Source organism: Pyxicephalus adspersus, chromosome 6 (assembly GCF_032062135.1).
Source record: "Pyxicephalus adspersus chromosome 6, UCB_Pads_2.0, whole genome shotgun sequence".
In the NCBI taxonomy this organism is placed as follows: Eukaryota; Metazoa; Chordata; class Amphibia; order Anura; family Pyxicephalidae; genus Pyxicephalus; species Pyxicephalus adspersus.
The window spans coordinates 17,910,277-17,934,304 of NC_092863.1; the positions used below are offsets into that span (position 1 = coordinate 17,910,277).

Here is a 24,028-nt window from a genome sequence, read left to right on the forward strand (position 1 = left end):
AGTGATGATTACAGGTGGAAGGGTTGGATATGGTCGAAGTGGCCCGGTGAGCAGAGACCATGTCTGATTTTGTCAATTTTATCTCCAAAGTAGGTGGCTCTGTTTTGGGCAGGGAAGGTAGTTGTGGGGGGAGCAGGTGTGGGGTTTAGGAGTGAGTCAATTATTGAGGCTGCGTGAGTTGGAAGCCTAAGAGGAAATGACAGCAGAGAAATACTTTTGCTTTGTGACAGTGAGAAGACGGACAGAATAAGACTGCAATAGAGGTGGAAATGAGAGAGGGAGGGGTAGGAAGGACTCTGTATGTACAGTTAGGTGGGAGAATGAGACCCACACCACCCCTACTCTGTTGCCAGGTCTAGAGATGTGTCTAAAGTGCAGGCTTTCATAGGAGAGTTAGCAGAGGCAGAGGAAGAAAGCCAAGTTTCAGTGGGATCAGGAAGTTCAGAGATTTAGAGAGGAGAAGGTTGTGGATGAAAGTTAATTACAGGCAGATCTGACATTCCATAGACGACCAGAGAAAAAGGGGTAAGATCTTATATGTAGTGGAAATGTTAATGAGGTTAGGAGGAGGGTAAATCTTGGTGAAACGGTAGGGAAGGTAGAGGCTGGGGGGGGGGGGGGGGGGGGGGGGGGGGGGGGGGGGGTTTGGTGGAGGCTAGGAGGTTGCACCAGGGTTGGCAGACAAGGGGTTAACAGATTGGGAAGGAGGAAAAGAAATAGAGACAGCAAAGAGAGTACAGGATGAACAATACATAGTAACAGATAATTGTGAATCAGAGGAGTACATGATACAGTGTGTCAAAGTGAATGCCATGTGAGCAGCTCCTGTAATCTGGGTTGTTGTGAAGTTTGTCATCTTGTTGAGTTCCAGGAGTGGGATAGCAATCAGTCAGGGAGATGGCTTGGTGTAAAGGTAGTTCAGGATAGCAGCAGCCAAGGTTGTGTTGGAGTCCAGGTGGAAGTTTAATAATGTATCAATCCTATGGGTGAGATGGGAGTTGTAATTGTACAGTGAGGGAAAGAAGTATTTGGTCCCCTGCTGATTTTGCCCTCTGACAAAGAAATGACCAGTCTATAATTGTAATGGTAGGTTTATTGTAGGTGGGGGAAACAAAATAACAACAAAAGAAAAATGGACCTTCATGTGTTTCTTCTTGAGCCACTCCTTTGTTGCCTTGGCCGTGTGTTTTGGGTCATTGTCATGCTGGAATACCCATCCACAACCAATTTGCAATGCGCTGGCTGAGAGAAGGAGGTGCTCACCAAAGATTTGAAGGTACATGGCCCCGTCCATTGTCCCTTCAATGCGTTGAAGGTGTCCTGTCCCCTTAGCAGAAAAACACCTCCAAAACATAATGTGTCCACCTCCATGTTTGACCGTGGGGATGGTGTTCCTGGGGTTATAGGCAGCATTCCTCCTCCTCCAAACACGGCGAGTTGAGTTGATGCCAAAGAGCTCAATTTTGGTCTCATCTGACCACAACACTTTCACCCAGTTCTCCTCTGGCTCATTCAGATGTTCATTGTCAAACTGCAGATGGGCCTGTACATGTGCTATCTTGAGCAGAGGGACCTTGCGGGCTCTGCAAGATTTCAGGTCTTCATGGAGAAGTGTGTTACCAATTGTTTTCTTGGTGACTATGGTCCCAGCTGCCCTGAGATCATTGACAAGTTCCCCCTGTGTAGTTCTGGGCTGCTTCGTCACCGTTCCCATGATCATTGCAACTCCACGAGGGGAGATCTTGCAATGGAGCCCCAGACTGAGGGAGATTGATAGTTATTTTGTGTTTTTTCCATTTGTGAATTATCGCGCCAACTGTTGTCACCTTCTCACCAATCTGGTTGGCGATAGTCTTGTAGCCCAGTCCAGCCTTGTGTAGGTCTACAATCTTGTCCCTAACATCCTTGGACAGCTCTTTGGTCTTGGCCATGGTGGCTATTTTGGAATCTGATTGATTGCTTCTGTGGACAGGTGTCTTTTATACGGGTACTGTAACAAGCTTGGATTAGGAGCACTCCCTTACAGACGGTGCTCCTAATCTCAGCTCGTTACCTGCATACAGTGAAGACTCCTGGGAGCCTGAAATCTTGCTGGTTGATAGGGGATGAAATACTTATTTTACTCATTACAATGCACATCAAGCTCTGACTTTTGAGCACTGGGTTTTGGAGGGTTCTTTTGTTGTTATTCTGTCTCTCACACCTACAATAAACCTACCATTACAATTATAGACTGGCCATTTCTTTGTCAGAGGGCAAACATACAAAATCAGCAGGTGATCAATTATTTCTTTCCCTCACTGTATGTCCAATTCTGTTCAAATTCCTGGTTCAAATCCTTGAATGAATTCACAAAGCACTTATAATTTGGTACTTTGAGCACGTGACCTAGCCTGATGTTTATATAGAAGTGCTTTGGGCCTTGAATATGGATGGACTGATGGGAGTAACAAGGAATTTTGATCAGTTGAACCTGGGTAGGGAAGGGGTTAGCAGGGCATAAAATCAATTCACACTAAACTGGAGCAAATGGATAGTGAACAGATAGTGCTATGGCCAGATTCAAATCTGTGCTATAAGTTCATCTAAAATGCACAACATGCCATAGACAATCATATAAAAATTGCAGAGGGACACAAATGGATGCACAGGGTGGAAATGTTAGTCAGAATGCACAACATACCTGTAGACGGAGAGATAAATGCAGATTAGATGCAGGCAGATGAAGGATGACCTCCTTTATCTGCCTGAACATAATCTGCATTTATCTCCCAACAGTGGTTTAACAGTGATGTTGGTTGTTTTAAAGAGTGATGTAAATTGAGGATGAAGATGGTGATGTTGATGAAATTTCCTGGATTCATTCTGAAAGCACCTATTACACTGCACAACAACAATTTTGCTACTGTGAATTAAAGATTTACATGGTATCTAGTGTGCTGATTCCAAATCTGAATTTAGAATTTGCCTATCACATACAGATTTTAAGTTATAGGCGTGCAATAGCTGTTCAAATGATCGGTAATTGGGTAATGTATTTTTACATAGGAACATTATAACAGTTGCAGCTACCACTATGCCTGCTGTCTCCTCAGTTGAATCACATCCCCTGGTGGGATGCATGTTCCAGCAGCGTCTGGGCAAGTCAGTGAGCTGACGTCAGAAATAGGTATATAAGGCGAGATGGACCAAAGGCTTGTCTCTAGTGTGACACCATCTTATTGTATAGTACAGCTAGGCCAATCTCCCCATTCCAGAGGAATTGGGGTTCAAAGGAGGGGGATGTCATTGTACACACCCATTTGTACACACCCCGTGGTAGATTTATTTCACTGGTAGATTTTTTTCATTAGAACACCAGATAGGGAATCCCCCTCCTCCGCAGTGTCTTGGGAGACACTGTTCTATTCTGTATAAATAATTAAATACTAATCCCCCATGCCCTTTGGTGAACAGAGGTAGACAGCCTGGGATAGACAACAGCCATAGCTCCTTACATAGATACAATACAGCAGCGGTCCCCAACCTGTGGTCCGAGAGAAATTTTTGGCGGTCCGCGGCTCTAGCCGGTGCATCCCCCAGCAGGGTCCTTCTCCGGGGCACCGGCCAGAGCCGCGGACAATGTATCCCGTATGCATAGCAGGCTCAGAGCGGTGGGTGGGTTGTGTCTCTATGTCCATGGAGAGTGGCCGGGTTCTGGCATCATGACGTCACTATGGGGGAAGTTTCTTCCCGTTTGAGTGACACACTGCTCCCTGCACATGCATGCAAATGTACATGTAAATTTAGTGGTCTGTGGCATCCAAAAGGTTGGGGACCACTGCAGTACAGGACAGGAAGTGTGATATATACAGGATTACCTGCTGACAAAAGAAAAAAAATGCCTGAAAACTGCCTGAACTTGTGGACTGTAATATGTCCATATTTTTTATGGGTGGGGGGGCCTATGTAGTGTTTTTTCAGCCTATACTATACAAATTACTGGAACAAGAGGATATCTAGGCTTTATCTTCATTCAGGGAGCCACAACAAGGAGGCTGAAGAGCCGCATGCGGCTCCAGAGCCGCAGGTTGCAGACCCCTGAGCTAGGCCATAGTGAGTCTGTTTTGAGCTAAAGATAAGTAGGCGAAGCTGTGTTAATAAACCGGACAATTTTTGCTACATTTGTGGCAAATATACCCGTGTGATCACCCAAGAACCTAACCAAGAGGGTGAGAGTTGCTTACAAGTATTACTTTAGATGTGAAATTGGAGATCAGGATAAAAGCTGGGCACCTCATATCTGCTGTCAGGTGTGTTACGTTGGCCTAACACAATGGTTGAATGGGAAAAGAAATAAAATGCTTTTTGCTTTGCCTATGGTTTGGCATAAGCCAAAAGACCGTCATTAGGACTGCTACTTCTGTATGAGTAAAATTGCTGGGTTTCAGAAGAAGACCAAATCAAAAATCATCTGATCTGAAGCCAGTGCCACATGATGCAGAGAATCCAGTGCCAGTCCCTCCTACATCTGTTGTTACTGACAGTGACATGTCGGATGAGGAACAGGGGGATGATGTCGATGTTATTGAATGGTATGAACCCCAATTTAAAGAGGGTAAGCCACATTTTATAAGCCAATCAGATTTAGATGATCTAGTAAGGGACCTGTCTATGTCAAAAGTCTGAACTGTTAGCCTCCAGATTAAAGGAGTGGAATTTGCTACAAAAAGGAACGACAACTTCACACGTTCCTGATCATCACACAAAGTTTGCATGTTTTTACAAGCTGGAAAATGACATTTGCTTCTGTACGAATGTGAGTGTACTCATGACGGAGTTAGGTTGAGAATACATACCAGAACAGTGGAGATTGTTCATAGACTTGAGCAAAGCAAGTTTGAAAGCTGTAGTGCTGCATCAAGTAAAACGAAAAACCTTCTGTTCCGCTTGCTCATGCCGAGGGAGTGAAAGAATCCATGGAGGTCATTTTGAAATTGATTAACTATTCAGAACAAAAGTGGAACCTCTGCGGTGACCTGAAGGTGGTGGCACTCCTTCTTGGCCTGCAATTGGGATACACTAAATATATGTGCTTTCTGTGCCTGTGGAACAGTGGTGATGACAGTAACCATTACAATGTGAAAGAATGGCCACCCGGACCTGAACACACTGTTGTTTAGTACAATGTGAAGCATAAATCACCCATTGATCCACAGAAAGTTTACCTTCTGACACTTCATATTAAACTTGGAATAATGAAAAACTTTGTTGTTGCAATGGATCGTGATGGTATGGGTTTTCAGTATCTGAAGGACAAGTTTGGAAAAGTTAAAACAGATGCTAAACTGAAAGCAGGCATTTTTGTTGGTCCCCAAATCCACAATTTGATGCGCGATGCCACAATCAGAGACAAACTCAACCCACTTGAACTTGCTGTTTGCCATTCATTTGTGCTAGTTTCACAAAATATTCTGGGCAACCAGCGAGCTGAACAACATGCTAACAGCATACCATCAACCTGGCTGCCGAATGTCACCTAAAATTAATTTCTTACCCATCTGGACAAAATTTGGGTGATGTGAGTGATGAACAAGGGGAGAGGTTTCATCAGGATATTTCTGTTATGGAAACAAGATGTCAAGGCCAGTGCAACATGACAAGCGACTACTGCTGGTTTTTGCAGCAGGAGACAACAGAGAGCCACAAGCACAAAAGCAAGAAACACTTCTGAAGTATACATGTGTGTTGAACAAGCATTCAGGTGAATTATATGTAATTGTATATGTTGTTGCAACATAAAACTATGTTTTTGTAATGTTATGGAACTTTGAAAAGAGATTACATAGTAACTGCAGAACGAGAGAAAGTAATCACGTCTAAACGCGTAATGAACATAAGATTCTGACATCCTAGGGAGAATTGGACTTCAGATTTGGATTCAGCACACTTGATTTAGTATAGGACACATGGACCACGTATCAGACAATATATTTATTTTTTTGATGCATTGTTATTTGTCACTTAAGATTTGGGCACGTGGCCAGGGTCCCACATGACCTAGCCTGATGTTTTATTAGAAGTGTTTGGGGCTCTGAATATGGATGGACTTTCTTCTTCTGCTAATTTTGTTTTTTTCGTGTAATGTGTTGTATTTGTTCATAAATTTTTTATGACACAGTCATTTTAAATTTGCTAATGTATAACAGCCTTGTTAAGGCGTGATTGTAGATTTATTATACTGCTTTGGCTGTTGTGGCAAGAAAGAGGCCCTATCACATTTTTTCTGCTGCATTCAATGAGCACTGGAGTGTTTGCTGTGTTTAAAAATGCAATCCTAAATTCCTCAATGCAACCAAGTTTGACAGCTGCAGTAGAAGTTATATGCACATGTTGTGTATGCAGTTTCTACCACCAGATGCAGGTTTCTCTGGCTTTTAGTTTGGTTATTCTATAAAGGGGTGCACACCACCACGCCTTGTTTGTCTTTTCCAGGGTGCATTTTTTTCTTTTTTAACAAGGTCAGTAATGCAGCTTATAAACCTTTTTTTTATGATGTATATTTTGGTTTAGAATTATTTTCCAATGAATGATGAAGTGAATTTGTCTTACCTTGGTGCCAAGACAATGAACACTTGACATTGAGCCATCTGACAATCCTGGTACTATATGCTCCTCTAAATGGCTGAATATACCATGATACAGTATTTCCATCCTTTGTTCACATCTCCATATGACAGGTTTTGTGCATCATGTCTACAGTGTGTTTTATTATTTTTGCATTAGGAGAATGTAATATATTTATTCCTTGTGTGTGTCATTTAGTACATTTATGGGGAAATTAAACGTATTTTTTCATCTTTATTTTGAATGAAAGAATTATTTTTCCATAAAATCAAGCATTTTTTTCATATTGTATATCCATCAACGTCTGTATGGCCTGCAGCAACCAGTCAGACTCAGATAGTTAATTGTGATAATTTAAAAAATAGGAATCTTGTTAGTATGGGCAATACCATTTTTTTAAAAATCTGTTAAATATAAATAAATATATTATTGTATTCACTGTTTTTAAAAGCTCTTTTTGCATTTAAGCAAACTGATGCATTAGTAAGCTTTAGGATTTGTAATATTTGGATTGTGTGGTGGTCAGTCTGTCAGTAGTGTCTCGGGTCTGCCATAGAATGCAGTGAAATACAGCGACTAACAGAAGTACAATACGGCCACGTAACATTTTTATTATTGCTACTTATGGCCATTTACATTCAAAAGTTGTTTATTATTTCTTTTTTTTAAACTTCATTAAGAAAACATTTTCACTTTGCGATTTGCGTCTTGTATTTATTCTGTCAGTGTGAAATAATGCCAGTCCACAGGCAAGAAGTGGGGCATGGGGAATGACAGAAACCAAGTAAAGGTACTATATGTAACTAATCATGATTTAGAGCAAAACATATTCCAATCAGTATGCACACATGTGGCTATTTAGAATCGTTCAAATCAGGCTTTTCACAAAGGGGGCTAACATGGCTTTTTTCCTGTCCATGTGACGCTTTGTCAAAAACTTTGCTGCACTTAAAATTGAACCTTTTTCTCCTATTCATATCTAAGAATGTGGCCTTGCTGTAATGTGGTTCCGGGTAAAAGAAGAGCAAAGCAAATAAAGGTTTTGTTCTTATTTTGTATCACATGGTCATATAAGTTATAAAGCTTCCGGCTGAATTCAAAGATGAGCAGAAATAAGATTCAACCAGCAAGTACATTTGGTCGATAGGTTGGATATTCTGTCCACCACTTGGCTCATATATGTTTATAGACGTGATCTGGAAATAAAATTAGCTTTATTTAATTTAAAGTTTATTTTGGCTTTTAGAAATATACATTATATGGAATAAAGATTTCTTCAAAATAGTGAAGTAATCCCTTGTACTGGATGTATCGTTCACTGATGTACCTAGCATAACCTGAAATGAAATGGGCTGCTATGGTCATTGCACCGTCTATGTTGTGATATGAAATGAGCCCATGTCTTCCGTGCATTATGGAGAAATAGCTTTGTATTCAGTAGTTTACGTGGTCTCCAATGTCCTAAAAAACATTGAATTCAAAATGTTATCAATTTTTCTTCAACTACCCTGGGAACAATATAAAAAATGGTATTGCCCTTTCAGTACTAAATAGCAGTAGTCTTGTACAATAATTTTAAATTATTTTATATGTTATTACCAATTTCAGATGAATCCATTTCTACTGGGTGATTTTTGTCTGCTTCTGGCCGATCGCTTTAACCTCTTATGAGTGATGACGTTTGTTTCCCTCGAGCAAAGTAAAACACTAATGTCATACTGGGAACATTATCATTATGCCAGTGTACATGTATTTGTATTGTCGGCCCAAGGCCACTTCAGAAGTGAGCTTGCCGATAGAGGATGCTAACAAAGTAATAATGTGGGCAGACCAGTGCCAAGTAAAGGAGGCAGAGCTCTGCTAACCTGTGTGAGGTCCATGTCAGAAATAAATGTGCAAGCTTCTTTGACACTCTACACGATGTGTAAAATTTTAATGAAGGTTGTAATGTTACTATTGTAACACTGTTTAAAAAGTTGCATACCTAAAAACTGAGGTTTTGGCTGCTATGAATTAAGGTTAAACACAATCATAGTCCTTACACTTTATTTTTTTTTTGCTGGATTTTGTTTTTTGTGCACCCAGCACACATATATATCCACCCTGCTGATTTAATTTTTGTATTATCGGAGGCAGTCAAACATACACTGGATGGAATGGAAATAGCTGACACCTCAGAAAATATTTCTCAATCTTTATTGATCGGTAGGAAGCAAATTGCTGGTGTTCATGAATAGTGAGTGGGAAAAGGTGGAACCTCTCTGATTTACTGTTTAAGTCCACTTGTTTCTTATTGTGTATGAGGAAAAATATTCTATTTCTGCCATTGGGAGGTTGAGGGAGCTGCTCTGTAGTAACAGGCAGTTCTTCTCTTAAACACTTTCCTAAATAAGGCCCTGGGTTATACATGTAGAGTTCAGCTAGTGATTCTTCCAATTTGGGGTGAATCTTTAAGCCCAATTCAAGCCAAAATGTATTTTGTTCCGAAAGAATTGTGTAAATGTTAGGTGGTTCTGTCAGGTTTATATTGCTGTCGGTGTCACTGTTGGAAAAATTTCCCATCTCTTTCTGGACAAAAACAAAATTACCTGACAGAACAAATACCTGACAAACTTTTTCACACTTGAGCTTAAACATGATCCTCTGGATGAGGAAGACCAATCAAAACACACAACATCATTGACCACTTTCATACATAACCCTCCCACTTTCCCCCACATAAAAGAAAGACAAGACCCAGAATGCATTGCAACACGTAATTACAAAGCTTACAATTTATTGGTGGAAAGGACATTCGGGCCTCGAAAAACGGGACCATAAAAAATAAAACAAAGCATGTGGGGGTAGGAATATCTAGAAAACAGGGAACAACATGGTTTTAGGGAGAGGGAGATTTCAGAAGGTAACTGACAGAGAGGGCAAGGAGGTGGGTGATTAGATTATTCATTCCCCCAACTCCATTCTCACGTTATCACCCTCCTGCCATTGATCTGAGGTAAGTTGTGTGTGTATATGATGTTTTAATATTAATAACTTAGCCTATTTTACTGAAGGTAAAAGCTTATAAAACAAAAATATAGAAGAGGGGGTGGGGGAATCAGCCATGTCCCCATAGAAAGAGTTAACATACCAAAAAGCCCTGAGCTTGCACTCCCCCTTATAACTATCCCACCACCATCATTTAATCCAGACAGTGGGACAGCCTTGGAGGTGCTAGCACTCTCTGATAATTCTGGGTGCAGACTGACTCCCCCCCACCTCTGCGTTTAAAGAGCAGTTCAATTCAAGAAATTTCAGGAGCACAACACTATAGAGAAGGAAAAAGGGGAAAGACAATAAAAAATCCTAAATATTAGCATGGCATTTTCATTTTTTTTCTTTTTTTAATACAGCATTTATAGGCTCTCTGCATATAAAGATTACAGTAAAAAAATAGACAGGCAATATTTCTTTGTAGGATAGGGGGAAAACGGAGAGAAATCGGAAAAGAGAAGGGTTTGGGGGAGTCCCTGAAAAGATACATAGACACAGACATTACTAGACAACATTAACCCCTTTTTTTCTTTTTTTTTCCCCGTAGAACATCAAAGCATAGATAAGTTTATAGAAGGGGCCGAAGTCCCCTTCCTAATGGCATGAAAAAGGGAAAACACCTCCCATTTGGGGTAAACAATTCCTTGCGTTTTTACATTTTTCCCAATTTAATAAAAAAAAAAAAAAAGGCAAAATGATTAAAGGGATAATATACTCTATTTGGTATCAACACTAAACTTAATATCTATTCACGTATAGCAGTTTAAGGATTGGCACCATGACTTCTTTAAACTGTTCGTGCCATGCTGCAAGACCGTAGAGCAATTTTTTACATATAACTGGAGAAAAGATACAGTGTAGATATTCTCATAAACAAACAATTTGATGATTTTCATTTCCAATCCGATCCGAAAAAGGGAAAAAAGAGAGCTGGAAATGTATTTGTTATGAGCCATCCTTCACTTTATCTTCCTTCCAGTTTTTATTCCGCCCCCTCTCTATACACAGCTTTCATATCTTGTGTCTATAAGGCAATATGAGAAGTAAAGTCCATGCAATGCTGTTGAGTTCTGTAGTACTATGTGTTGCAAATATTAAGCTTAGAAAAGTATATTTCCACCCCAAAATTCAATCATAAGGCAGTGCTGACCAACGATGTTGTGTGGTGCTGTGCAAAACAAAAAACAAAAAAAAAACAAAAGAACCCTTCTATAAAATGGGAGAAAAAAAGCAAAATATATTGGGCTAAGAAGACACTTTAACAATTACATGGGTTACACTAGACCTCAAGGAGGTGTGTTGGATAACCTTGGCCTAATAGAGAGCTATAAGACTGCCTGACACTGTCCTTTATTTTAATATAAACCCAGTATTGCCTTACCTTTATACACTCCATTCTTAACACGCTTTGGGGCAATGAGTGTAAAGAGAGCTAAGAAAAAATCTACAGGCCACTCTATATTACTATTAAACACTACCTAGGCCTGGCCTCATATGGCCCAGACTAGAGGTCACCCTATCTAAGATAGGAGCCCAGCACGAAGTCTATCCTGATAGCCAATGCTCAAAAAATTCTTTATACTGTATATATGGCATAGGCTGGGCCTATGGCATGTGAACCCTCCAGGCTTGCCCATAGTAGGAGCCAGGCTTGCTCATTCCTAGTCTATATATATAATTTGGAATATAAAGTTCTTTAGTGTAAGCAAACCGTGCCTGAGTCTAGGGAGAGGACAGGGGTAAGTTAGGATGGGACTGGGGACAGATAAGGCAATAGAAATGGGTTGTGCATGTCAGTGGTTGGGGTATCAACCTGGTTATTTGGATTAGGTAAAAAGTGCCATATAAAGAGGATTTCTTTTTCTTGGTACCCCACTAGCACCTCCACAGCCAGTCACCATCCATTCAATAATTCTGCACTGATAAAACCTACTCTAAAATGGCAAAAAACCCTATACAATCTAGGTAAATAGTTTATTTGTCCAATGTCATCTTTCCTCTCCTAGAAACCACTCTTCCTGTACAACCAGAGGTTCCTTTGAGGCATACACATGGAATAAACAACAGGAGTTACAAGATCTGGGCGAATAACTAAGTACACAAGAGTCCCTTTGGCGAAAAGGGCAGTGAGCTGACCTAGGGAAAAAAAAACACATAAAAAGAAAAACTATTAAACCAAGGGAATCCTAATATAGGACCTAAGGATGAACCCTTACAGGGGCTAAAAAAATAAACATTCCAAAATGATCTTTTACCCTATATTATCTGTGGAATTCTGTAAGCTCACTGAAGTACACAGAGGTAGGTGGAGGGAACGTAAAAATGCAGTTTTATTTATACAGAAAGTTTGAAAAACCCCAAGTGTGAGTAAAAATGACCCCCCCCCCCCCTTTCCCCGTAGCTGTGGTAGAACAAGACATTAATATCACCTACAAAGATACCTAACTGATGGGATCAAAGGCAATATGAGAACTCACAACCCCCAAAAAACATGACATAAGCTCCCCCGAGTGCTGGGGATGTGTTTTAACGGCACAGAGATGAATGTGGCACTGCAACGTCACGGGTGACTAATAAACCTGCAGACCAGTCAGCAAATGGTACATGCATTACAAGCAAGGCTGCGAGATTATCTATACCACCTAATGCATTCTGCATAAACTCTGTAGGATCTGAGGTGTAAGTAGATGCTGGTGCGTGAAAGGTGTGACACGGTAGGTACCACAGCAGGTTAAAAATAAGAGACCAGGCAATCTGTACACAGGGAAAAATTAAGAATTAAGACAATATCCGCTCCGGGTCCCCCTTCATTTCTTACTGTGAATGACTGGTAATAAGGTGAAAACACTAAAAATGTCACTATTTTGTTCTTGTATTCTGAGCCAGATGCTATCCATCGCATCACTTACTATATTTTACCAAGGAACGTTAAGTTTATTAAAATCAAAATTCATTACGCTCCGATAAAGGACTTCAGTGAACAGAAAATTGGCTGCAATGATTGCAGCACATCATCTCCGCTTTAGCCCTGCATTACTGCATACACTATTACCACTTATTTAATATGACAAAAAACAACCCAGAAGAAACAATCTTTCAGCACTTTAGCAAAGCTAAAGATGATCTGTGTTTTGCTTGCTGTGGATAGGTATCTTTCTTGAGGGCTCATTCAGACAAGTGATGAGAGGCATCTTGTATACGCACATGTCCATCATAGTACAAGGCTCTGCTAATCACTGAGGATGGACAGAGCTGTCACGCATACTTTGCAAAACAATCCTAGCTGATACCTCCACCTTAAGGTCACAAGAGGCCCTGTTATTGCTGAATTTATAATATCTGATAATGGGGCCATGTTTCTTTTCTGCAAGTTGTCACATTAAACAATCAAATTGGGGCACAAGCCCTCATTTATTAAAGAACAATTCCCTCCAAAATGGATATTTTAGTTTATGGGAGATGCTGGAGACAACATATCTCTCAAGTACTGCAGGACTGACATCTGTGCACTTGCAGGTCTATCCCCAAAAACAAAACTTGCAATTACCCTTTTTATGTACAGTTTTTTTTTTTAATCCACAGCTCAGGCAGTTTATGTCTTGCTCCAATAGGCAGGACATGGGATTATATTTTCCTACTTTATACAATCTGTTTAAAACCTAAGAATGTAAGATAGTCACGATTCGGTTTTATTATATGTTGTTGACTAGTAAAATATCAAGTGCTGCTTGTGTGAAATCTGCAGCCAATACAAGATGGTCTTTTTCTCTCCCTGCCTGGTCTGTATCTATTTTATAGAGAGAATACAGCTGAAAGAGGGAAAGGGCTTAACGTAGAAAGAAGCAGAGAGATCCTGCTACTTTATTCCTTAAAAGAAAAATGCGCCAAAGACCAATGTCTGAAATATAAATTTTGGGTGGAATTTAGGGGCGGAATTGTCTCTATTAATGCTGCCTGTAACATCCAGTCAAACTCCCACTAGAAGTCCTAGTATAGAAGAGAATAAAATAATATTTGCTGTGGGCAACAATTCTTTGATCACCAAGGACCACAGTCCACTGGAAAGCACATTATATAGTACCATTTACAACACAGGGCTGCAGTACAATCCCTAGCAGACACAGCCTGAAAAGTCTTTTGAATATGCTTAACTTTGGACATTTTGGAATATGAAGATGTCATGCATAGCTATACACCGTGTAACTCACTGTGTCATTTTATCAGTGCTCTGTTACTATTATCAATACACCATGCCATAATACCAATTTATTATGGTGAATAAAAGTCTTTATTGCACCAAACTACTGATCCAAATGAATTGCTTTTCCTGCACTGATGACCTGATATGATATGGATGAAGAAAACTGGCAGTTTTATACAGCTATGCAAACTGGCTATCAAAGGTTGTCACGGCTTTTGCCAAATTACTGCTCCAGGAAACTTATAGACTACTTTTCTTATAATGCTTGTTATATCAAAGGATTGCCAGTTACACCACTTTTTGGAAACCTGGAGGTTTCGATTTGATCGTTGTAGTATGCTAATGCCAACATTTAAATTGTGGACCCAGGCCTTACTGAAAATGTGTATTATTTTACTGAGAAACATGATTTTGCCTCTAGGACATCTAGACAAGAACCCTGCTTGGAGGCAAAATGTTCAATTGCAATGCTGGAATATAAGCCAAATTGTGAGGGCACTAAAAATATTTTATGCTTTGCAGACTAGGAAATTTCTAACCAATTAAGTCTGACTATACGCCCTAAATTCTGGAGGCAGAAGAGATTTGGGTGCCAATAGAAATTATCTTTACCTTATGACCATAATGCACAAAAAAATCTGAATGCAAGAATGCGTTGGCTGATCCTTTTTCATGAGGTCAGAAATGATGCTTCCCTGACATGTAACAGTGGGGTTCGTTTATATTTTAAATATATATAATTGTGGAAAGGAAATCTGCCAGTGCCCATAGCAACCAGGCATGAGATTTCACTTTCTAGATTGTATGATAAAATTGGCTAGGTAGCTATAGGCAACTATACACTCATCTTCAGTATATTCCCTGTGAGCAGATCGCCCTGAGAACGGAATGTAATTATACAGCACTTTTTTAACCCACCATAGTCTAACACCACTTGCATAGCTGTTCTACTGAGCCCTGCCTGTTAACCCTTCAAGTGCTGAAAAGGAAAGTGGGTTGGGGCAGTAACACAGATTATTCAGTATGGGGGGTATAATAGACGTGACAATGTCCAGCAAAAGGCATACTTTTTCAAAGTGTACCAATTGCCCATACACAAAGCAGCCACATTGTCGAAATCTGCCTGTACATCAGAGGATGCAGCCAACTTTCTGAATATAGTTACGTGTGTAGTAAATATTTTTGCTATAACAAATACGGCTGCACTTTTCTGGGTATGCGCAACTAGACACATCCACTTGTAATCATTCTCATGGTCATCCAAAGGCCTACTTGCAAGTGCAAGCTTACAAGATTAAGTCACATAAGCACTGATGGTTTTAACAACCTAAAAGACTATGATAAGGTTGTCACTCTGCATGATAAAATAGTATTTGTAAATTTATATTTATATCTATATACACACACAATACAAAGGCAACCAAGGTTGCAAGCGAGCTGTTAACGTGCAGGCATAATATTGCAGATACTTTTGCAACAATAGGAAGCAAATATCATAATAAGATGGCATTTATACTTATAGATTTGTATACATATATATATATATATCTCTTTAAAAACCAAGCAGTGTCCTTGTTGCCTATGTGAGGAAATCCTGCAAACCTTGCCGTTGTCTTTGGATTTGATTTGGTAACAAAATTCAAGGCCTTCCTCATGACTCTAGTGTTTCCCAACCATCCCTGATGCTGAACAATAGTCTAACCTGAGTGAGGGGGTACTTGTGGAAAAAACATTCAGGCTGTCACCTGTGATTAGGGCTGTCAGCAGACAGGCTGGTATCATCTGGCTTTCAGGCCCCTAGTAATATAATACACCTGCAATAGAATACAACCTGTAATGCACCTGTAATGTACAGTGCAAACACACGTAAGTGCATCTATCACCTGTACACAGTGATGGCAGCCATTATGTGGCAATAAAAATATTCAGTCCATCGACTTGGGAGGAAAGAGTGGCACCGCCAAGACATAACAGACAAAGTCATGCTACAGATTTCAGGAATGCCTCGGCTTTCTGATGAAAGCTTCACTCTGACCATCTGATCCTACAACAAAAGGCCACACCACGGTGTGCAGGTGACAGATCCACTTCTATATATCCAAGTCTCACTAGAAGTATAAAAATCTTATCACATAGATCTCTGTCTGAAGAATAAACTGTACCGCCTTTGTGGCCTAACGCAGCAATAAATGGGTTATTTTAAAGAGAAAGATCTGCTTGGAAACCCGTAAAATAAAAAACTTTTTTTTTTTTTCTTATAGTTAGTTTTGTGTTTCATACATAGACCTAAATATACAGACCCTCCCACAAGAAGTTAAAAAACAAGAAAATGTTGAGATTGAGCTTTGTTTTAACCCTGTGTTTTGATGCAGCTAATGCATCTCTGCACCTTAAACCTTCCTGTCAGATAGACAAACAGAAAGGTTTACATGTCTACATTCCAGGTGGGAAACAAATTAGTGGGAAAGGAGTATTAGGGTGACATGAAGACCCCAGGCCAGAATGTGGGTGTGTGTGTACATACACACATACATACATACATACTTTAGAAGATTCTTTCTTCACTTGTGAGGAAAACAACTTGTGCATAAATTCAGGCAGAGCAAATTCAAGCAAAGACTTTCATTTTGTGTATTTTTATGTACACTAAGAGTCTTGTGACTCCTCTTCAATTCTTTATAAATATACAGATAAGCTGGAGGGGTATCTTACGGACAGAGAAGAGGAAAGGAAGGGGGGAATATGTGTCTGCACTCACAACTCCTATATGTTTCAGATTACTGGTGAGCCTATGAGCTCGGCCTTACATTGCATAATGATTAAGGTTCAGATGCTTGGAACATATAGAACCTGAAAGTGTTCTGAGACAGAGAGAGCGGATTCTGACCTACAGAAGAAAAAAAAGCCACACCAGTATCCTTTAACCCCTTCGGTGCCCCAGTAGTATTTTCCAGCAGTGAAGAAATTACTCTCACATTATTTTTGTCTTACCAGAAGAGAAAACATCTATATAGCTATATTTCAATATATATTTGAATAAACCAACATATCTGCAGGTCAGAACTTTGAGGATGCATAAAGCACTGTAGGAGATAGGTTTGTCCCCCCACTCCTGCCCTTTATTACCAGCTAAGGTAATTCCATGCAGTTTTAAATATCGAATCTTCGCCAATGGGGGAAAAAGAGAGGATTGAAGGGAGTAATATTTAACCGCTGAACTAACAGAATAAGCCCGAAAGCAAAGAGGTTGTAGAACACCAGATTATCCCCTCCCCACAATACCCATTACTAAGTTTTTATATAAAGTATTCCAACTGTGGTATCACATACAAAAAATAGAGGGATTGTAAAAGCACACGTGTTGGCCACAGCAACCAAAAAGATGTTTCCATTATTTTCTTGCACAGTAGAAATTGCAGTCAGAATCCAGTTGCTCCTGGCAGCACCTCAGCTTTTCATCCCTCCATTTTTTAGAGCACCTACCTCTAAGATTATAGAGGTGATGCTGATGCTTCTGCAGTACTCAAACTTTCACCCCTATCCTATAGGTGGAAAAAAAACACAAAAAAATTTATTTAAGAAATCCACTCTCCTGTAAAATTGTATGTTTTGTAAATTATGGCTAAAATCAGTTTTACCCCAACATGTTTACCCCACAAATTTGGGGTTAATAAGGAAAAAAAACAAAAAAAAAAAACAATTACTTTGAAAGGTAACATGGTAATCTAAAATTATTTAAAAAAAAAAAGTTCTTGTTATTAAATCCTTGTTTTTCTTTGAGTTGCATGGGGCTGGAGGAGGCACGCTGTTGAGGTCTGTATGATCAATCATCTGTGGCTGACACAGTCCTTTTTTTTTTGTTTTGTTTTTTTTTTTTTTTAATGCTGTAGATAGAAATATGAAGGGGCAGTTTTGGTATCCCCACTGCTTTTCTATATATATATATATATTTTTTTTTTATTTATTTTTTTAATTACTGAAGTTCAGTGAATGTCCCATCTGTCCACTCCTGTGCATGGATATTTTCTGTAAAGACCCCGTTTTTAGCTTTTTCAGCTGGTGAGAATTGATAGTCCACAGAGTTCTGAATAGGAACTTCTCACCCTGAGCCACGATAGTGAGGTCGGCAGGAGAGAGACAAAAAAGGGTTGCGGTGGTTGAGGTATGAGTGTATGAGAAAAAAAAGTAACAAATAAACATCTTCCTGGTTTAATCTCTGTGTGAGTAAAGTGTATGTGTGCGAGGTGGGAGCATGAGCCTGATGTTTTAGCTCAACTCCTCATTCCTGGCGTGCAAATCACACCGCCTCCATTTACTGTCAGTTTAATCGATTCCTCTGCTCATAATGTACATAATGACTGTACAGAAAAAAAAAGAAATATCTCAGAGAGATTTACATGTAGTGTTGAGAAGTTGGCATTAAGGGAGGTCCACAATCCTGACATTGCAATGGCATTTTGCTTTGAGATTCTGTATTCAGCTGACGAAGCTGGCTAACCTTCACAGCCACTGGGTTCTCTAGAGTTGTGGTGATCTTCATTGATGTGCCCTCCATGAATCATGTTTTTTTCATGTACTAGAGGTGAGACTAAAGATCAAGTTTGGACAGGCAGATAATAGGTGCAGGTTGTGATCGGTGACACCTCCCCAAGAGCAAAAAATTAAAAAAAAAAAAAAAAGTGTCAGTCAGAGCTGGACTGTTGGGGGAACACGTTAGTGACGTATTGGAGATATGTCCCCTTAAGAAGCTGGTAGGTTTGTTAAATCAAGGATTAGGAATCATTTGCAAAGCCCTACTGGTCATAACATTGTCATTCCTAACAGCTAACAATTGTTCTCAGCTGATGGCTCCCAACTTCCATTGTAAACCCATCCACAAAATCTTCCTGTAGTAAGTGGGTGAGAAAAACAGGCACGGAGACTCCTCTGTGAAGTTGGGAGTGAAAAGATAAGATCCTAGATCTCTCTGTTAGGATATGTTCCTGTAGCCAAAGATACAGATGAACAACAGGGTAAGGTACACAGTTACTGAGGTACTCAGTATTGCTACCTGTTGCGAGAACCAACCAACTCCTTGCTGATCTTTTTTTCTATTTTAACTTCCCCCTCCAGCCATATTCTGAATGAAAAGAACAGGCCTGCATCCCCATCAAGTGCCTCTGAGAGATTCTGGGCAGCAAAGGGAATTTAAAAGTGAATTATAGAACATTACACGAATAAAAGGAAAAAAAAAAAAACAACAAACAAGATGTAGCCACCTTACAGGTGAACACACAGCAGCACATATATACAAATATATACAAATTTTTTGTTTTGTTATTTAGAGTGTGCTAAGCACACAGGGTTTGCAAAGACGAAATAGAGACAGACAAGAGGGCAGAGGTGAAAGGGATTCTGGGATAATTAGCCAGGTCTCTAAGGCCTGGAAGTTTTATTGTCCACTGAGTGGACCCGGACCTTTTTAACTTTTTAACGTCTAGTCCGCAGACGTTAAGCTAAGAGATAGCTGTGTGCTCGGGGTGACATTGGCAGTCGGCAGTGCAAAAGGCTGACTGTCAACACAGCCCAGAACTAAGAAAAACACTATTTCAAAAAACAAAACATTTTTTTCCTTTCCTAAACAGCCGAGGTAAGACAGAAACAAGAGTGTTTTGCTTTACCTTAGATGCAAGAAAATTTAGCACCACCCAGAACCAGAGAGAAAAAAGCACCTTTAGAAAGGGAATTTAGAAACGTTATCCATAAATCATTGCAAATTACTTGGTAAAAATTAACACGTTCTATAAATTTTTTTTATACCAAAATCGTTGAAGTCTGCGTCTAATAGCGTTTATATACCTAACGCGCCCATAACTTCAGAAAGCAAAGCAGAATCATTTGAAGTTTGTTTTACTTTATAGTTCTAAGCTTAGAATTCTCTCTGGTAGTGGAATGATCTAAAAACAGGTTTCCCATATTGAAAAACAGCAGACATCAACTAATCCCAGATTACTATACAAGCGACAATTAAACAGGAATATTTTTCTCATCCTACGTATTTACAGTAGATTTTCATGGATTCAAGCTGGATTCCTGTGATTCTCCCTACAATCACAACTTCACTGAAGCATTTACAGGTGGTGTTGAAATCTTTTGACCGATGACCTACTGTTTTTACTTGCACTGACTCCCAGTCACCTGAATGGACACAATTTAGTTACAAGTGCATGTTTTAGCACACTCCTTTTCATGGTATAACCATGTGTGTGTATTTTAAAGAATTAAATGATTTCAGGTGGACTTCTGGGCTTAGTTGATGTCTCTGACAGCACAATATCAAATGCAACAATGGTATCCCCAGCTAATGGCACAGAATTCCCTTTCCAGAGCCAACCTCGCTTTCAAATACAAATACAAAAAAAATGCATATTTTGGGCTTTATAAAAGGAAACATATATACAAGCATATGTTTTAAGTGCTTTGTTAATTCGGCTTTTGGGAGTAAATGGGTAAGGGTGAGGGAACTGCCTGCGGAAAATGTTGAACCCTAAAACTAAAACAAAGAAAAAAAATGGGGAAGGGGAATTATATGTGAAAGTACTACTTAGTAAGTGCTTTTTTTTACTTTACCAGCCAAAATATTTCTATTTTGACGTGGTCTACAAAGTTTAGCTCACTTTGTGTCCAAATCTCCCATAGGTACAAGAAGGAGAGTTCAGATTATAAGGGGTGTAACAGACTATCTAACCACAGATACGGGGGACTTGCATGTTCTCCTAGAGGGGTCAGTCCTAAGCTTTAGAGCCATTCTGGAGAGGGTTTTGTGTGAAGATGCATTCTGTAGTAAAGATTACAGTTAAAAGCCACTTTCATGATTGTTACATCCCTGTGTGAAGGTGAATTATCGTGCAGATAACACCACACAAAAATACTTCTGGTCCAATTTGACCAGAAATGTTATTCAATTAATTACTATGAGATATGAAAATTTTGCTCTCTTCATGTTCCTTTATCTAAATTACTAAATCAGACACTCTGGCAAAACTTTAAATGAAAAATACATTTTAGTAAGTGCTAACTAGAAGAACATAAGCCATGTTTATGACCAGAGCCACATTCTCTAGAAACTGTTCATAAGCATATTCATACAGAGTTAGCTACAGCCATGTAGCATTTGTAAAATAAATATGGGATAAAAAATTCCAAAAAATAAGTGCGTTTAAAGTTGAGCTTATTTAAAAACTAAAACATTCAAACATAAATTGGAAAATTTCATTGGAAAGAAGTGCTTTTTTTGCAAAGTGCAAGAAGAAAGAGTTGGGCATAGCTACAGTCTACAGTAAAATGGGGATCTCCCCTACTATTTGCAAAGCAACCCTAAAAATGGGTTAGACCAAAGATGCCACTTGATAAACAACAAGGTTAGAAATTTTCACAAGGTATCGCATCTCTAAAGATCCAGAGAATGGTGCAAGAGAGCAGCAACAGAAAGGTTAAACTATGCAAACATGAAGCTTTAAAAAAGTGCTTATTAGAAAATTTTTGGTTTGCTTAGCTGGTGAGGGTCTCTTGTTTTCCGCATGACAGTAAGGGAGGTGACAGAGGAACAACTTTGGTGCAATTTTTGTCACCCAAGTGGGTGTGGTTTTCACATAATCGAGGATGCCATCGAGGGAATTCTGTGCATGGACATGATTTTACCAAACATAGAAAAGTCAACATCCCCCAAAATGCCTCCTATAAATTTAGAGCAAATTGACTCAAAGCAAGGTGCACTGGTGTTCAAGAACATGGGGAATGATATCTGACTATGCCACATATATACATATAAGTATCATTTTCATATAAGCTACTGTAATCCTTGCGAAAGTTCTACAAGGTACCTGCAGATTTTAGTTATGAGCAACAATGAAATGATCAGAGCTGTTCACTATGAGCAAGCAGAATGACTAATGTCCAGATTGAGCTTTTTATTCAATAGGCAATATTATCACTGTGTTTGTGCTAACAGTGTAAACAGATTAAGCAAATGCATACTTGCAGCCCACGTGGATATCCAATAACCTAAGTCTTCTCTCCATTGCAAATACAGGAATACCTTTGAGAGTCAGTAAAAAAAAAAATGTAAATTTGCTTTATATAAAAGAGCTTTTAGTAGCACCTTAAATAAATATGATAAAGGGGAATATATATTAATCTCCCTAGCGGTCTAATTCCCTCAATTTCCATGCAAAAAGCGGTACAATTTTTTGCATGGAAATGTATTTTTCATTGTAGGCTGTAATTCTTAGGCATAACTCAATGATATTTTAATAAATTTAATAATAATCTGTTAAAAAAATTTAAACATGTAATGTATCTGTATAGTAGCATGTATAATAAAAATAAAATATAATATATGAATATTTCTTTGTATTGGACTTAATACAGCTATTTTGTATTGAATTTAATACAAAAATATTTGAATTTCCTGCCAATCCTCCCGCCTGCACCAACGTCACCGGGAAATCCGTAGATCTCGCACTTCGGAGGAGGAGGACGTCTCCCCAGGACCTGCGGGGACCAGCAGGACACCGAGGGACAGCGACAGAACAAGGTAATTGGGTTTAACAAAAAAAAAAAGTTAAAAGCGACCCTGAGTGTGACTCTGGATTACTGCTTTTTGCAAGTAAAATCCACCTCAAGTTACACTCGAGATTACCGCTAGTGGGGTCAAGTGAAAATACTAAAGGGAAATATGATTTATTCGGGGAATCATTTCCTGCACAGAGCTAACTTCCTTTAAAGTAATCCCAGAAAAAAATAATTTTAAGTGCCAATGCGTGTGGATTGGATGTTAGCACAGAACAATGGGATTACACAGTTAAAGCAAATTTTTTTTAATGTTAGTATGTCATTCTCACTGTGGGGGTGGATACTTTAGTTCATAGCCAATATTAGCTCTTTCACATAAAACAATTTTTTATTTTATGTTTACTGCTTGTGTACAAGGAGGCAGGATATGGTCATAACATATGCAGCTCATAATAAATGCACTACAGGGCTTTGCCTTGATCTATGTTAAGTAATTGTATAGCCATTATGTGCCTGCTGGTGGACATATATAGATATATGGCATAATCAGATATTTTTAAGTACATCACACCAAATAACCAGGTGTGGTAGTTTTTTTCCATTCTGTAACAAATCCTCAGCTCGCAGAACCGGGACAGGTAGACAGTTCTTGTATTACAGAAAGGCGAGGGGAAATCTCGCGTAGCAGCTTGACACTGCATGACATAAGGCAGGCCAAGGAAGGAGGTGACATTACAACTTTCAATGGTCCTGAGTCTGCAAAACATCTCAGCTTAACAAGGCCAAGTTTTTTTGTTTTTTTTGTAAGCTCTTATCTTCTCAGCCATACATACCATATTTATATGTGTGTGTATACAGAAATATACATCTCTCTGTATATATTATACACACACATACATACGGGGGGAGCAAGTGAACTTTCAGTCTCACTTATGTTGTACCCATCCAATAACTGAATAGACCATGTCCACTCATGGTGAACTTAGATGATTTTAGAGGAATCCTCCTTTCTTTAGGGTCTTAGTGTACCAAATTGGTTTTAGAGGAAATTATGAAAAAAGATGATTTCTTCCATAGTAAAACTGTTGGGTGCACCACAGCAAAGGAGACTTGTAATACTCTTTCCTTCAGGTTGAGCCAAAAGCTTGACTGAAGAACAGTTGATCTGCTGTACACTTATGTCGAGATTGGGAGCTTCCGTTCTGGCTTGTGCCGGATTTCAATGGCAGTTTTCAATTTAAAAGGGCTAATCCAGACATTCCCACTTTTAACTTTCCCAGGACATGAGAGCCTTGTAAGGGATGGCAGGTTGGAATAGAGCCAAGCAATTCCCTTTCCTCTCTAACCCACTCCAATGCCCCTTAGACTTCCTGGTCCTCGAACACTTCAAGGAAGAGCGGTGGGAAGAGCTCTGTGGGGCACTCAACCTTCATGTGTAGGAAGCGACTGGCATGGCAGGCTCCAATCATACGCAAGTCAGTCACTTTCATCAGGAGCTTGGGCCAGAAGTGAGGAATGTTGTGTTTGCGATGATTGATGTAGTGTTCAAAGGCGAGAAGGTATGTCTCCTGACATTTCTCTATCTTATCTGTGCAGATCAAACCCGTCCGGTCTAAGGAGAAAAAGGTGGCAAGT

The 24,028-nt window shown here is 39.4% G+C and overlaps 1 protein-coding gene across 2 annotated transcripts in view; it reads right to left on the reverse strand.

The window, feature by feature from the left end:
- Positions 1–9,348: 9,348 nt before the first annotated feature.
- THRA (thyroid hormone receptor alpha) overlaps positions 9,349–24,028 on the reverse strand; it is a 141,677-nt gene continuing 126,997 nt past the window's right edge. For both annotated transcript variants that reach the window (XM_072414827.1, XM_072414826.1), the window contains exon 9: positions 9,349–24,005. In XM_072414827.1, coding sequence (XP_072270928.1) covers positions 23,755–24,005 — 251 coding nt within the window. In that variant the 3' untranslated portion in view covers positions 9,349–23,754. The remainder of the gene's footprint in view (positions 24,006–24,028) is intronic.